Source organism: Lactuca virosa, chromosome 1 (genome assembly GCF_052849685.1).
Source record: "Lactuca virosa cultivar CGN04683 chromosome 1, Lactuca_virosa_CGN04683_v6, whole genome shotgun sequence".
Lineage (NCBI taxonomy): Eukaryota > Viridiplantae > Streptophyta > Magnoliopsida > Asterales > Asteraceae > Lactuca > Lactuca virosa.
The window spans coordinates 53,270,500-53,288,570 of record NC_136426.1 but is presented as its reverse complement, the minus strand read 5'-3'; the positions used below and the strand labels follow the sequence as shown (position 1 = coordinate 53,288,570).

The 18,071-nt window shown below is 30.8% G+C and overlaps 1 protein-coding gene across 1 annotated transcript; it reads right to left on the bottom strand.

Annotated features, from left to right (window-relative positions):
* Positions 1-6,587: 6,587 nt before the first annotated feature.
* LOC145104774 (11-beta-hydroxysteroid dehydrogenase-like 4A) lies at positions 6,588-14,965 on the bottom strand. Its single transcript, XM_079041965.1, has 6 exons — positions 14,655-14,965; positions 14,373-14,565; positions 10,835-10,920; positions 10,231-10,362; positions 10,018-10,146; positions 6,588-6,986 (listed from the first exon to the last, which is right to left on the bottom strand). Exons 1-6 carry the CDS (start codon positions 14,835-14,837, stop codon positions 6,756-6,758), a joined length of 954 nt encoding a protein of 317 aa, XP_078898091.1. The 5' UTR covers positions 14,838-14,965; the 3' UTR covers positions 6,588-6,755.
* Between the last annotated feature and the right edge of the window lie 3,106 nt (positions 14,966-18,071).

Genomic DNA, 18,071 nt, shown 5'->3' with positions numbered 1-18,071 from the left:
GCTACAAGGAGGATCATTAAGACTCAAGCCGAATACAATGATCTTCTTGTTGACGTTAAAGATATTCCTCAAGATGAAAAAGATAAGCTGATAAGTAACGTCAAGGCAATGGGAATAATCAGGTTCGCTCTTCCTCCAGACACGTTTCGTCTGGTAAGTGCTTGTGATACAGCGAAGGAGATATGGGATAGGTTGAAAGAGCTTTACTCAAGCGATGAAGATCTGGAACACTCAGTTCAAAATTACTTCTTTCAGAATTTGGTGCTTTTGTTCAGAAGTCTGATGAAAAGCTTGATCAGATCCTCCTCTGATTTCTGGATTATAGTTTCGTTTTAGATTTGTAGTTACGAACTAAGAACAAACCATTGTGTGTGTATGCATTTGTTGTGTTCGTAGGTCATTGAACAATGCTCATATGTGTGTGTGAGAGAGAGGGTTTTATTTTTTATTTTTTAGTTATTTAAGTAGATAAAGATAAAAAGAAAAATAAAAAATAAATATTTAAAGGTATTACAGTAATTTCAGTTTTCAGAAGGACTAAAACCACATGGAAACATGGCAAAAAGGACCACAAAGCCTAAAAAGTTGAGGTTTGGATTAAACCTCGGAAAAAATGCATACCACAGAGACCATTTTTGCAGTTTGGTGTTATTATTATTATTATTGTTGTTGTTCTTGTTGTTATTGTTATTATAAGACAAAACTGCAAAAATGGCCCCTGTGGTATGCATTTTTCTGAGGTTTACTTCAAACGTCGATTTTTTTGGCTTCATGATCATTTTTGCCATGTTTCTATGTAGAAATGGTCCCTCCAAAAATTGAAATGACTAAATTGCCCTCTTATATATATATATATATATATATATATATATATATATATATATATATATATATATATATATGTGTGTGTGTGTGTGTGTGTGTGTGTGAGTAAATTACACGAATGGTCCCTATGGTTTGGGGTAATTTGCGCGCTTGGTCCTAACTTATTTTTTTAACTCGGAAGGTCCCTACTATTTGTTTTTGTTACGCGCTTGGTCCCTGTCTTACCTAAAAAGAGTATTATTTAAATAGGGAAAATGGTAGGGTAGGTAAGGTGAGGTGAGGGGGGTGGGGTTAGGGTGTGTTTATTTAAATAAATTAAAAAATCAAGGGCAAAAATAGTCTTTTTAGGTAAGACAGGGACCAAACGCGTAACAAAAACAAACTGTAGGACCTTCCGAGTTAAAACAATAAGTTAGGGACCAAACGCGCAAATTATCCTAAACCATAGGGACCATTCGTGTAATTTACTCTCTCTCTCTCTCTCTATATATATATATATATATATATATATGTTTTTTTCTATTTAATTTAATGTTTTATTAATTATAAAATGGGGCCCACATCCTATTACCTCTCTCTCTCTCTCTCTCTCTCTCTCTCTCTCTCTCTCCCTCTCTCTCCATTACTTTGAGACTTGTACAATACATATTCTTATAGCTTCATATCCCCAAAAATATAAATGGTATCAGAGCTGGGGCACGGGTTGATGTGTTCGACGGGGACGTCAAACCCTATAATGGGGGGTGAAGGTGGGTTGCACCTGATCCTACATCGGCTTGGAAGGAGAACGAAACATTTCCTTATAAGGGGTGTGGATACATTCCTTGTCACAACGCGTTTTAAAGCCGTGAGGGCAACAGATCCCATAAGAATTCTGCAGTTAAGCATGCTCGGGCGGGAGTAGTACCAGGATGGGTGACCCCCTGGGAAGTCCTCGTGCCGAGTGGCCCAAAGCGGACAATATTGTGATACGTGCCGGAGGGGGATGTTACACGAGGGATGGTCAACAATGATAGTTCTTGAACAAGCCCAAAAAATCATTTTTTTAACAAACTCAGAAAATCTTCATCTGATTTGATGTATGTGTGTGTGTGTGTGTTGGAGAGGAAACCCATGAAATTCGGCGTCAATGTAAGATCTAAGAAAGGAAACCCAGAAAATCGTCATTTGATTTCATATAATTTCATGTATCTGATTTTGTCATCTAATTTCGTGTATATGTGTGTGTGTGTGTGTTCATATCGGATTTCGTGTGTGTGTGTGTGTGTTTTTGTGTGTGTTCATCTGATTTCGTGTGTGTATGCTCATCAGATTTAGTGTGTGTTCATCTGGTTTTGTGTGTGTATGCGTGTACATTTGATCTGATTTTGTGTGTATTCATCAGATATAATTTTATGTATGTATTCATCAGATAGGGGTGAACTCAAGCAGAAAACTAGATTTTGTGTATGGCTTTTGTTTCTGGGATGATTTTTTTGGTGGAGATGAAGTGGCATAAAAAGTTTAGGTGGAGATTGAGGTGACAGACGGTGGTGGTGACGGAATGTAGTGATGGCAGACAGTGGTCGAACGATGGTGGTGATGGAAAATGTTCTTGAGTGTTTCTCAAACATATATATATATATATATATATATATATATATATATATATATATATATATATATATATATATATATATAGAGCTAGGTTCAAATGTGGATTGACATCTATTGTGCGGACGTGTGGACAATGCTATTCTGTGAGAATGACAAAGAAAATATGTTGTTTGATAATATGAATACGTTCAATCTTATATAATTATTGTAATTATTACGCATTTTTACTAATTAAATCGTCTATAAGGTTATTATAGACTTTTATTAATCATTCTCATTCTGTCAGAATGTTATCAGGATGTTTATTGAGTCGTATTCTGTAAGAATGAAAATAAATGAAAAACGATGCATGATAACAAAAATGAATTAGAATTAGTGAGAATCCATTAAAATAACAATAGTTCTGTGAGATTGAACGTATTCACATTACTAAACAACATATTCTCTTAGTAATTTTCATAAAATAGAATTATCCACACGTCCGCACAATAGTTGTTCATCCACATTATAACCTAACCCTATATATATATATATATATATATATATATATATATATATATATATATATATATATATATTAGAATTAGTGAGAATCCATTAAAATAACAATAGTTCTGTGAGATTGAACGTACTCACATTACTAAACAGCATATTCTCTTAGTAATTTTCATAAAATTGAATTATCCACACGTCCGCACAATAGTTGTTCATCCACATTATAACCTAACCCTATATATATATATATATATATATATATATATATATATATATATATATATATATATATATATATATATATATATATAGAGAGAGAGAGAGAGAGAGAGAGAGAGAGAGAGATGTATTTTTTAATTGTTGTAAAGAAAATTAAAAAACGAAATCAAAAGGGTAAATTCGTCATTTTAAATGTTTTCAAATAATCCAGAACAAATTCACAACAAATGAAACTTTTGGACCAGTGGTGCAACTCCAAAACATTTTGAAAAAATCATCCAATTTTTGAAATACCATAGGGACCAAACTTGCAATTTTTTCTATAATTAATCTTGAGAAAATAAGTAAAATAAAAAACATAGACAATGACAACATATTTTTTTGACAAAACTACAAAAATGGTCCTTATGGTATGCATTTTTTTTTTTCTGAAAAATGGTATAAACCATAAAAGTTTTAGATCGGTGGTCTTTTTGAGCATGTTTGTATGTAGGTTTGGTCTCTCTGAAAATTAAAATGACTAAATTGCCTTATTATATTTATTTTCCATTTTTTCTTTTTATAAGTATTTATATATATTAAATAAAGATAAGGACCCACATGCCCACCCTACCTCTCTCTCTCTCTCTTATATATATATATATATATATATATATATATATATATATATATATATATATATATAGACACACACACACACACACACACAAGAACATATATACACACAAAACACACTCCCTTCCCCTTGTTCTTCCCCCCTTCAACCCAAACCCACCAACTGTTGGATTAGGTGTCTAAGCCCACAACTATAATTGATATATACTTGAATTGATAGTAGCACAATCCTTTTGTGTTGCCCTCAAGACTAGCAACTAGACAAGATGATTTTTGGAGAGAGAGTTTTGATTTATTATTTGATTAATAAATTGAAATAAATGATTTGTTAATATATTATGAAAATAATATATTAATTATAAATATTAATATTTAATTAATATTTAATAAGAAATTAATTGGAATTAATTTTCGGATTAAAGGAATTAATTAAAAGTGCATGGATTGAAGTGCAATTGTTTAATAGTTGAGCAAGAGGCAATCTAGAACTCTCCATTAGGCTTGGACGGTTTCTTGTAGCCTAAGGGGTTGTAGAATAATCCCTGGTGGATAAACATGAAAGTGGATAATTACCCGGTTTAAGATAATCTTGGATTAGGGCTTATCTAGGGTTTCCCGACTGCACTATATATACAACCTCAACCCTAAGAATTTCGGTCATGCTATTCCTTATAGGGTTAGGCCGAAAAATTCTTCATCTCTCCTCTTTCTCAATCATCTTCTTTTGCTAGTGTTAGGTGTGAACCATTAGAGACGTGACATTTGTGACGCTTGCTCTCAAGGCTTCAACAACACAAGGATTTGGATTTTTATTACTATATAACAATCAATTTATGATTTTTATAAACCTATTTGTGTTTTTCGAAAAATATGCTAGTGTTCTAGGGTTTCTATTTTGTTGTTCAAGTTTTATGTTCAGATAGAGAAAACATAGATCAATTTTTAGGGTTGCATGTACACATAGGATTTATATGTTTTGCATAATACTCACACCACTATTCCAACTACCATCGAGCCACTTCCCTTCCAAAAAGAAAAACCCACCAACACTTATCTGATTTGGAATTCGGGAAAAGAGGGAAAGATTGCGATCGATTAGAAAAGAAGGAGGATCGAATTTGGTGCTATTTTTGCTGCCTAACTCGATTAAGAGCAAGTTAGGAACTGGGAAGGATTGCGTTCAGTAAGGAAATAATTAATGGCGATTATCAAAGAGGAGTGAGTTTGGTAGAATGAAAAACATTGTCTTCACAAGATCTCCTTTCATATTTGCTTATATCTTCAGATGAAAATTACATTTTTTTAACTGAGATGGAGATTGTATACACCATATTGTTTTACTCTTTGATGATCATGATACTTCTAATGTATCTAACATGTTGGTTATGAAGAGTCTTGGTGAATAGCCTGATGATTATGAGAAGGTGTTGAGAGGTTAGTTGTGTGTTCTTTGATTTCTTCTTATTTTGATTATGATTAAGTTGAGAATTAGAGATGAAAATGGGTTTGTTTAGAGAGCATTTGTAGATTTTAAAGGGAAAAGTAGCAAGGGAGATGCTAAAATGGGAGGATGTACAGAAGATGAGATACTCTTTGGAATGTTGTTTGTGAAGTGATGAGAATGCAACAAACCTCCGAATAATCTAGTCGGTTTACTTCAACAATCAACAATCAATCTCTGTGTTTACCTTGTTCTTGGTGTATTATAGCATATCAAGGGGAAGCTCAAAGTATATAGAGGTGACCATGAACAAATTTGGAAAAGGGGTTCAATTCTTGAGTTATGGTTGAGAAAAAAATCCATAAATGATTTCCATTTAGTTCTGATTGAAAACCCAACACTATTGAGTTACAAATCGTAAAATGTTTTTAGTGTATGATTTGCAAGTGCGTGTGAAAGAGGGGGGGGGGGGGGGATATTTGAATTTAAAAAAACTTTAAATTAAATAGAAAAAACATAAAAAAAAATATCAGGACAATTTAGTCTTTTTAATTTTTCGAGGGACCAAATACGTAACGAAAGATGTTCAAAATGACCACCAATAATTTTTTTAAGGGTTTGGACGTTTTTCTTAAAAAAATGCATACCACATGGACCATTTTTATAGTTTTGTTTATTTTCCGTGTGTAATAGGTATGGAAATTACAGTAAATTATAAAACAATTATGATCCGAACTGAAAAAAGAAAGATAAAAAGTTAACACGATTTAAGTTTGCTCTGAAAAAATAATTTTTAATACTATTGTTTAATTTAATAATAATAATATCTAATAAAAATATTAAAAAGAAAAAATAACAAAAACACAAAAATACAAATAATTCTAATTTTCCTTGTGACGAGGATGAGACTAACGTTGGGTGAGGGTGAGGTTAGAGGCCCGATTGATTAAATAATTCTTAGAAATAATATAATTAGTTTTAAAAAAAACAATATAATAAAAAATACTAATGGATAGTTTGAAAGAAAAAAAAAAGAAAAACAAAAATCATCGAAACAAAATAAGTAATAAAAAATAGTCTGAATAAAAACATAACATAAATAGTAAGAGTATTCATACGGAAAGGGTTTGGTTGAAACCATCCTTCTTCAAAACAATTTTGACCAGACATCTGTATGCGACATGTTACAAACAAGATGCTTTGTTTTTAAAGATTTTTTGTTGTTTGATAAACTCTGCATCACTTAATCATTAATATTGAATTTCAAACAAGGTTTGAGCACCTTTCTAATTTGTGGGGCCTAAGAAATCTGCGATATTTGTGTATTTTGTGTAAATACACGTTGCAATCATTAAAAACACAATCATAAGTACAAAATTTACCTTAATTTATCATGACCAATATATTATCTCCATACATGCACATATCCATATATGGTTTTTAAAATGTTTTGAAACGAAAATATTACTAATTAATGAGATGTTTAATTTGGATGCTCTCTTATTTGTTTAATGGTTTTCATACCATATACTTGATGAGTATAATCATGTATATGATCCAGGGTTTAAAGTGAACCATTATTGCATGATTTCCACTTTTGTGATGAAGCCTTCTGACGATTCACCAACAGGAGGCGGCGGGCTGCATGCCATATCTCCGGAAAAAACATTACCCACAAAAAGACTGATCGCATCCATGGAGGCTCAGTCAAGTATTCATCTCCACGCCTCACACTGTTCACGATTGCCTTGGCACAATCTCCAACTGGGTATATTGGCACCCATTGTATATTTGCCTGCCAATAAATAATATCATGTTTATTGACATTTGGACGTGTATTTTCAAAATGTTTAGTAGGAGTAGGGCTTCAAAAATAAAATTAGATAATTAGGTAGTTAAAATGCCATTTGGTAAAAAGTCAACTTTTTAATTTAAGAAAGATAACAACATTCATAATGGCAATTTGATGGGATAATAGAAAAAATGACGAAAATTAGAGGGAGAGTATCGCTAAATGAACATTAATGGGAAATATTATAAAACTAGGTGTGAGACTCATGTATTACATGAGTTTATTTAAAACAAAAACTAAATACAAATTCTAAACATTTGAAAAGTTTGTATTTATAAGAAAAATGAGAAAATATTGAATTACAAAAATTAAAGTGTTTTTTTATTTAAATTTAAACAAATAATTTAGATAAATAAATAAAAAAATTAATGAATCTTTAATTTAGTAATTTTGAAATTAGAAGGAAAGTTCATTAATTAAATTGATATGCATTTATTATTGCATTAAAATACTATTTGAAATCTAATAAAATGAAAAAAACCATAAAATGACATGTGGAGTAAAAATTAATTTAAAAAAACCATAAAATTACATGTGGCAAAATAAATGAGAATGTGACATGTGGCAAAAATACCTTTATTTATTAGGGAGGATAACTACATTGCATTAATATAACTTTCTCACTAAACTCTAACCCGATTTTTGCAAAATCAAAATAAAGATAATGTAAACTATTTTACGAAACCTGTAAGGTTAGAAAATAATTTTATTGATTAAATAGTCATGTAAAATGGCTATTTAATGATACTCCACTTAAAATTTTGGTAATGGTTGCTGTAAGGTGGATTTATGCGTTATTACTGAATAAAGTTTATATTTTCTTAAAATTTTGGTTCCGGTTGGTGTGCAAGTAGCATAAGAGTTAAATAGGGTGATGACTAGGATTGAATATGAGTTGAATGGAATGTGGGTGATGACATGGAGTAGAGTTGAATGATAAATGAATGGTTCAATAGAAAGAATAAAGTGGTGATTAGGATTGAATATGTGTTTAGTAGGTTGTGAGTGGTGTTGTATAGATGTTTAATAGATGATGTGTCAATCCATTAAACTCTATAGAATTCAATGGATTATGAATGCCCTAACATGGATTCAAGTTATGCTGACAATATGACATGAACCGCTTCATACCTAGCTATAAGTTAATATTTTTTAAATTGTTTAGATTATCTTATAGTTAGTTTAGGTGAATAAATCAAAAACCTTTTGAAAAGTAAAGAGTATATCACTTTTCACAGAAAAAAAATTAAGACTTATGAAAAGCTATTTTTAAAAGAATTTATTAATTTACCACATATTTTTTTAGATCTATTGACATTTTGAAAAACTAATAAGCTATTTTATAAACAACCCTCAAAACAAAATATCAAGATAATGAATGTTCATAAGTTTTTGGATGTATGTATTCAAAATGATTAGTGTGATTTAAAAAAAAAAGCAATAAGGTGATTGAAGAAGAACCAATTGCTTAAAATTAAAGTCATATATGCAGTTTTCATATATATATATATATATATATATATATATATATATATATATATATATATATATATATATATATATATAGAAAAGTTCAATAGAGAACCATTATTAATCAAGGAACCAATGAACCAATCTAAAGCGTCGGAATTTAAAGCGATCAACGGCAAAATGAAAGGTTGTAAAATTTTATAATGGACGCACATGTACCGGATTATAACAAAACTCACTTCCTTTTTTCATTAAAATTTTTTTTTAGGTCAAGTTTTTTATCGAAAAAAACCCGAATATACTGTTGTTCATGATTTTTCGTCATCTTTCCATAGAGATCCATGATGATATATAAAAAACGGTTTTTTTTTTCGAAAAAAACCCACTTAATTTTCTTAGTTTTTTCAATATTTAAATTTATTTTTATAAAAAAAAAGCTAATTATACCAAAAATATTAATTCACAATATGAAAAATCTCGAACAGTTCAGATTCACATTGTGAATCTGAATTACTATTATGCACACTGTGAATCTGAGAAGGTTCACAAAAAAAAAACCTCGATCAGTGTAGATTCACACTGTGAATCTAAATTATAAATATTTCAAAATTTAACATTCACAATGTGAAAAAGCTCCGATCAGTTCAGATTCACACTGTGAATCTGACTTATTATTATGCACATTGTAAATCTGAGGAGGTTTACAATGTAAATCTGAACTGAAATATCGTTTTTTTTAACATGAATATGAATCTATGTTTAAAAAATACAAAAAATATGAATTTTGATATATTTATTAATATTTTTCTATAAAAAATAGACCTTAACTTTTTTCATCAAAGAAAATGAAGTGAGTTTTTTTCGAAAAAAAAAGTTCGTTTTTTATATATCATCATGGATCTCTATGGAAAGAGAATGAAAAATCGTAAACAACGGTATATTCGGGTTTTTTTTTTTTTTTATTTATAAAAAACATGGCCTAAAAAAAATTTAAACGAAAAAAAGTGGTGAATTTTTTTGTAAAAGGTGGATTTTTTGGTATAATCCGGTGTGTGCGCGTCAAATGTAAAAATGTACATCTATTTCCTTGGCAGTTGATCGTTATGATTTCCGACGCTCAAGATTGATTCCTTGGTTAATTATGGTTCTCTATTGAACCTCACCCTATATATATATATATATATATATATATATATATATATATATATATATATATATATATATATATATATATATATATAGTGTTTGTATGTTTATTTTCATAATTATTATTACGACATCTAAAATCAAATTTCCTTATGACATATTCTTACCCAACTACGTATAAACTAGTAATTAACTTGATTTCATAGTTTCAACGCATATCCTAACACTCTCCGATTATCTATTTTAGTTGTATTGTCGGTTAAAATTTGAACTATTTAATAAATATAAAAATGGACCATGGAATGATCAAATCATCATATGATAATTAACAAATTGATAGACACATAGTATTATTTACCTCATTTAAGAAATCATCATTAGCTAACGGTGTAGTGACTGTCCCAAGAGTTACCATTGTTATCCCGATGTCCGGAGCAAGCTCAACTCGCAGTGTTTCAAAGAAGCTTTGTTGTGCTACCTTACTTGCCTAAAAAATCCATTTTCATAAGAAGATAAATAAAATATTAAAAAAATACACTTTATTAAAAGAAATCTTGAGCTTTATACTTACATTATACACACTCATTGTTGGCACATTAAACCATCCACCGGTAGAGCCGACCACAACTATTCTCCCTTTTCTCTTTTTAAGATGTGGAAGTGCAAAATGTGTGGCATTAACTGATCCCCAAAAGTTTACGTCCTAAGAAATAATAGAAAATGTATAGTCTTTGGGTGTTCATGTTATTATATATTTATTCTTTGATTTAAGTTCTACATGTAAGATATGTAGAGTAATTGACTTTCATTCCAAAAAGCTCTAGAGGAGAATAGGAAAACTACAATATATATATATATATATATATATATATATATATATATATATATATATATATATATATATATATATATATATATATATATATATATATATATATATATGAAATCGGGTCTAGAACAATATCATACTCTAACACGCATGATGAAGTATGTGTTGAGTACCTCAGAGATACTAAAATCCGGCTTTGATGTCAAGTTAGGTTATGTTCGATGATAAATTTTCTTTCTAAAAGAGTCTTTAAAAAATTGAGACTCGAATAACTATATAGAGGTTGATGAAACTTCTTCTAATAGAACACCATGAAATAAACAATTATAATATAGATGACACGTACCATGATTGAAGCATAATCAGTGATGCATCGTTGGTCTTCAAAAAGACCAGGTATTATGATCCCAGCATTGTTTATAAGACAATCCACTGTTGAAAATAGAGTTTTATGTAATTATAATGATCACAGTTCATTTTTAGTAGATCATTCTTATGCTTCTACAAATACAGTGTCATGTTTTAGGACATAAAAAATGAATGAACAAAAGTCAACAAATGCGACCTTATAATTTATAGTAGGTTATTCTTATGCTTCTAGTTGATATGTAAATTTTATTATAACTATTTATTTTACTTTTACAAAATAAGTGAATCATAAGAATTTATTTTTTTAGATGTTTATTTTTGTAAAATCCCCAAAAGACTTTGTCTCAATCATAGTTACACGGAAACGGGATCGTTCCGGTACGTGGAACGAAAACGGGACCGAGGATCGCTAATCTATAAAATTCGGTACGAGGGGGGGTAGTCTTCTCCGGAACGCTATTTCGGTACGTGGAACGGTGTACCATGTAATGTAGTACGATGTAGGATCGATAATCTATAGAAAGTGTTGAGGAACTTCAAAACTTTCTGCATAGCGTAGAATTCCATCTTCATTATCAGAATCAGTCAAGGTAACATCAACTCTCTCTAGAACCAGATTATTTTTACCAAATGCCATCTTTCCAAAAAAGAATCTAAGAAGAATAAAGAACTTAAGGAATGGAGGAGTAGAGGACTGAATGTTTGAAGATGTAGAACAGGATCGTGAATATGAAATAGGGTGATATAAATTAATGGGTCGACGGGGTTATTCTCACCTGCCGATGTTTTTACTTTGTTTAATATGCAATTTTGTCATCGTGCTCCAGAAATTGATGGGTTGTCGTTCCAGAAATTGATGGGTCGACGAATTTAGTAGATTGAAATCGCGTTCCATCCAGTAGCAGGATCGACATTTCAAGCAATTCAGGGTCGGTGGATTTTGCGATTGGGTCGCGATCCAGGAAGCGATTGGATCGCAATTGGTCCCGTTACTGGATCGTCCGATCGGGAACGGAAAACGCTGGGGGAAGCGATCCTAGTAACTATGGTCTCAATATGTAGTGAAAATTCAAGTGATCTTCTCTTTACTATATTAGTGAGAATGCGTTTTTTTAAAAAAATAAGTTTTCTTAAGGGTTCACACTTTAAACTAATGACATATTCGTTTTATAAAATATAAGATAAATTGTTTTTTCTCCAATTTCAAAGAAAAGTTAAGTGGTTTTTCATCATAATATTTCAGTGAGTTTGCAAAAAAAGAATATTGTTGTGAAAGGGTCATATTCTTTTAAAAAAGAATACAAATTTTTATAAAAACTAATAGATGCAAAATTTTGTTCTCCAAATCAAAAATCTTTTAAAGATTTCTTGTAAATTCTATTTTATTAACTTTTCAAAAGAAAATTTCAAAAATAAGATTGTTTAAATATCAAAATTTTATTTTAAAAGATTGTAATTTTGTGAAAAATATAATATTAAAAAATAAAATGATTCAAAATATTTATAATTAAGATAAAATTTAACAAATGGTCCTTTGGTTTTAAATTTTTCTCCAAAACATATCTTATACAACATTTTTTGCATGAATGATCTTTTTGAAGAAAACTTTGCACGCAAATTGTCCTTATCACTAACGTCGGTTAGAGAGATACGTTAGGTCCTTATAAAGGCTATTTTTGAAATTTTCTGAAATTTCGCATAAGGACCTTATATGATTTTTTCTGAAACTTCACATTAGGTCCATTTTGTGAAATTTTTAAAAAGTCTTTTACACTTTGTATCAATTATCATAAATCAAATAAAAAGACAAAAAAAAAAAAAAACTAAAACATAGAAAATATAATATTTATATAAATAAAAAAACAGAACTTATTAATTTTAATCAACATGCAAATATATTTTATTTAATTTATCAATACATTTTGTTATATAAACCTTACCTAAATTTAATCAACATGCAAAATTTCATAAGTATATTTCCACTTTGGTTTTATAATACAAGTATGTTGTCGTCTTTAATTAAAAATAAAATCCATACAATCAATAAATTATATTGACTTTAAAAATATTAATTGAAATATAAAAAAGTAAAATTCAATTTAATCACATGTTATTCAAATTTAACTTTTAACCAAACCAACTAAATCGACTAAATTTAATTTAATTTATTCTATTTCAGTAAATATTTTTAAAGTTAATACAATTCATTGATTGTCCAAATTTTACTTTTAATGGAAGACAACAACAAATTTGTATTATGAAACCAAAGCGGAAGCATACTTTACATTTAACACAATACTACATAATTATATTTTTAAAACAAAGTGACAACATATTATTATTTTTATAATAACATATTTTTTGTAAAATTAAATAGATTTGTATAAGAAAAATAAAGGTAAATCTCTCAAATTATATTACAACAAACGATGATCAACACGTGTATAAAAGAATGTAAATATTTACATAAAATGTCCAGATACAAAAACAAAACGGAAACAAAAACTAAACGATAATAAGGGGACCATTTCCGCCAAAAGGACCCAGGTTCACTATTGCAAAAGGTGGTCATCAATAATATATATATATATATATATATATATATATATATATATATATATATATATATATATATATATATATATATATATATATATATCATGTAAAAACAAAAAAGTAGATAAAATGATATTTTATACTTGAAATAAGTCTAGATAAAATAAATAGAAAAAGAAAATATTTAATTATACATTGTAGTTTAAGTACTTTAAATAAATGTTAGATAATAAAAATTATTTATATATTACATAAAATATATTTGTATGTTGAATAAAATGATGTAATTAAAAAATATTATGATTCAAAATGTTTATGATCATTAAATGTTATATATAATATTATTATGATTCAAAAGATTGATCCCGTCTAAAGATTTCATTTGACACTTTTGCCTATAATAGAATGGACTGGTCGAAAATTGTATTCACTTCTTACTAATTTTTATATTTTTATCAGATCCCCACTTATGAAATTGAAATATAAACAAATTCATTTTAAATGTTTAAATTTCAAGTGATTGTATAATTAATTTTGGATAGTAGTTCCAATCCCTAAATATTTCCACATGGTCGTATTGCTCTAAATGGAGTTCGAAACTACCTAATAAAAGATCAATCATAAAACGTATAAATATATGTTTTGGGGGAGTATTGTAAGAATTATCACTATTTAAGAGTATAAAATAAATTTACCATTAAAACTAAAAATCTAGTTAGATTTTTTTTTAAAACAACAAACTAATTTATTCATAAATTACCATCTATGTCTCAAAAAAAAACTTGGAATGTCATTTTCTTTGATAATAGATTAGTTAGATAAAAAAAAAGCTCTTCTAAAAAGGTCGGCTAATAAATTTTCTTTAAATGACTTTTGGATGCCATAGCTACCATGAGACGTGAGTGCAACAGAATCCTACTTACAGAATCAATGCGAAAGGAATTGATGGCGAAACTCACATTTACCGAAACGGTTAATCGTTTCATTGACAAATCTCTGGCAATCCTGACGCTTCGAAACATCGGCCTTGATAACAATTGCCTCCGCCGCTCCCAGCTCCTTAGCTTTTCTGGCAACTGCCTCTAGCAGTTCCCCTCTTCTCGCAACCAACGCTAAACTCGCTCCATGTTTTGCATACTCATACGCCAAATGCTTCAATAGTGTAAACCCATCATCAATTCATATATTAATTACGGATGTAATTTGAAAGGAAAAAAGTCATATGTATTTGTATAGGTTACCTCGCCGATACCAGAAGAAGCTCCTGTAATAAGCACAACTTTTCCGGTGAGGTTTTCTTGGTATACAGATCGGGTGCAAAACTTCAAGATGCGGAGCAATGAAAGTACAGGCAAGATGAAGATGAAAGAGATGATCGATATAATAACAGAAACAATGTTTAGGAATATGTGAAACAGATCCATCTCTTCAATTCAGGGCCACTAGTAAACTGAAAGCTGGTCGTAGTTTCCAGATTATAACTGGAAAAATGAAACATACATATATGATTGGCGGGAGAATTTTTCTAAGTTAAAGATATGTTGACAAGCAAATTACGTACCAAAAGATAGTAGACCAAGAACTTGTTAGCCTGTTAATATATAAGCTGCGGAACCATTGATTGGAAAATTTAACGTGGGTAAGTTACATATGTATTACGATAACATTTCCTTTTTAAGACTTAAGAGCATTAACTTGAGGTTTTTTTTTTTTTTTTTTTGGATACTGATTAATTAACCACAAATTGATATATCTAAAGAAAATGACCCACTTTATGGTAAATTGGCAAAATAACCTAGTGGTCCACAACGGATCACTCCGGATTCAAGTCTGACCCGACCCTTTAAGAAATGGGTTCTCGATGATTAACTAGACCCCTACTTAATGGAATTCTGGAATGCACACCGAGACACACATCATCTCGGACTTGTTTGACGAAGTAAAAAAAGGGCATGTGATCCTTACGATATTAAGATTTTATGTGTATGTTCTTACTTTCTTTAGTTGTTTATGTGTTTTTTATGGAGTATTAACTGCAAAAACATAGTAGTAGAATGTTAAGAACATATAGAGAATTCATTATTAATTTGTATCCAAAGTTTTAGAAAGCTACTTATTTGTTGTTAGTGACCCTGTAACTTAGAAAACTAGTTTAGGATCTTGTTCGTTGACATTAGTTGTCCTTTTGAGTTCTCCATAATGAAGTAACACATTTTGGAATGCGAAGAACATTACGAAATACAAAGAACAGTCTAGAATGTGAAGAACATTATGGTCCGGAATGCCTATAACAATTTGGAATGATGTACCTAATAAAAATTTATTTTTGAAATTAATTAACTTGCTCAATATTTAGCATGACGACTCTTTTGAGGCTTCTTTTATGTCGTGTAAATCTATCATTGATGTCAATATCATTGCCAAATTACATCACCTACCGACATGCAATGATATCTTCTAAACGTTATGCTTTGGTAGGTGGATCGATATTCATGCGGACGTGGAAGGGAATCAATTGTTTATGCATAATATGTTTTGCAAAGAAGTTGTTACAAACCTACGAAAAAATAGACACAATGTCTTTTGAGTTCAACTAGGAGTATGATTTCACCTTTGGGAGGAAGGAATTTGTGTTCATGTCGGGTTCTAGTTTGGTGTGTAACGACCCAAATTCATAAGTAAAAATTTCATTTTTAAGTTCATCAATCCCAAACATCATATATTTCAAAGTCATCCAAAATACAACTATCACAAAACATCAGAGTAAAAGAGATCATAAATGCAGAAATCATGATGGGGAGAATGTTGTGTCATCACGCCGGGCCCTTCCCTTTTGTATCAGAGGTACCTGAAACCAAAAACATATTTGTAAGGACAAAGCTTAGTGAACTTCCTCAAAATACAACATACATCATACACATAATATAATGATGCGTGGCTGTGTCAGGTCCGTATCAACCCCCGGGTCCATATCAACCCCAAATAACAGCAAATAGCGGTGTCGGGTCTGTATCAACCCCGAGTCCATAATGACTCCGAGCCCAAATTGGATCCATGCATATATCATACAATCACATCAGTAATAATCATACAATATCATACATTCTACACATACAAGACAGTGTGCCGACCTTGGTGCCTTTGACCCACTAATGTGGTAAGAAGACTCACCTCTAACTGAAGATAATTGAATTGCACACTCGAGCTGCTGCTAACACGACTCCTCACACTAATCATAACCCAATGATAACCCTAATTAATGATCGTGATTGATCCATAAACGAAGGTCTAATTCATTCTTTATCTATCTAAAGGCAAAAGACCATTTTGCCCTTCCTATCCATGACCTAACTAGTCAAGGCCCCATAACCCCTAGGGACCAAGGACAAAAAATGGCCCAAAAGGGTTTTCTGAGTGTACGCCCATCATACTCCCTGCTACGCCCTGTGTACAGATCGATTCACGAAGGAGGGTTACATGGCATCAGCCCACTACAGCCCAACATACAGAGCATTATGCCCAACGTAATACCCTAACGTCCAAACTCTAACTAATTGTCTTCATGCATTAAGACTTCACATCGTCCAAACTCTAACTAATGGTCTTCATGCATTAAGACTTCACATCCAAAATTCAGATCCAAGCCTAATAAAACATCTAAAGCCATAGAATTGCAATCTTTATGCCTTTGCATGGCTACAAGGATCCCAACACCAAAACTTTAACTCATTCAACCATCTAAAACTCCATAACTCTTGCATGGAAGAATACCAAGTTCCAAGCTTGCATTTTTATGACACTAAACACTCTAAAATGTCTGAAAGGACAACTCAAAAGCTCTGGAGTATTCAATACTCACAAAGAACAAGATTTTGGGACAAAAAAACATATACCTAAGCTTAAACAAGATCTATCATAGGAATCATCAAGAATTGAACTTTATACCTCCTGAAGATGCACAAAGACGAGAATAATTTGGATCCAAAGGCTTGAGAGCAATACCACCACTTCAAAGGCTTTCCTTCACCACCAAGAATACCAAAATATCACTAAAAAGCTTCAAATCTCGCACACAAGGATCAGGGTTTCTGTAACGACGTAATTTTTTCAACCAAAATTTTCATTTTTAGAACATATAAAACTCATATATTAAATTTCATGAAAATTGTAAGTGTCTTAATGTCAACATAAATCCACAACAAAAGTCAATTCCCAGAATCCTCAATGTAATCTCGAATAGATGTGTACAATTACGCCGGTGCCTTCCCGCGGTCCTCAGAAGTACCTGAAACACAAAACACATAACACATAACACGGTAAGCATAAAGCTTAGTGAGTTTCCCAAAATACCACACACAAATAATTAGCCACTCGAGGCTATAGCTCTGGAAGACCCTCCGGTCAATGTGTCTCAGTGGCACCCTCTAGTCCCACCGTTCGTTGGACCCTCTGGTCCGGTCTAAGTGAGGACCCTCCGGCCTCATAGTTCGTGGACCCTCCGGTCCGGTCTAAATATCACATAATATAGCATAGATACCATACAAAAAAAATGCATAACTCAAGTAAACACATACGACCCTCTGGTCACACATAAACACCGCTCTAGGTAATGTATAGTGAGAATACTCACCTCGAAGCAAGCAAGCTAATACACCTCG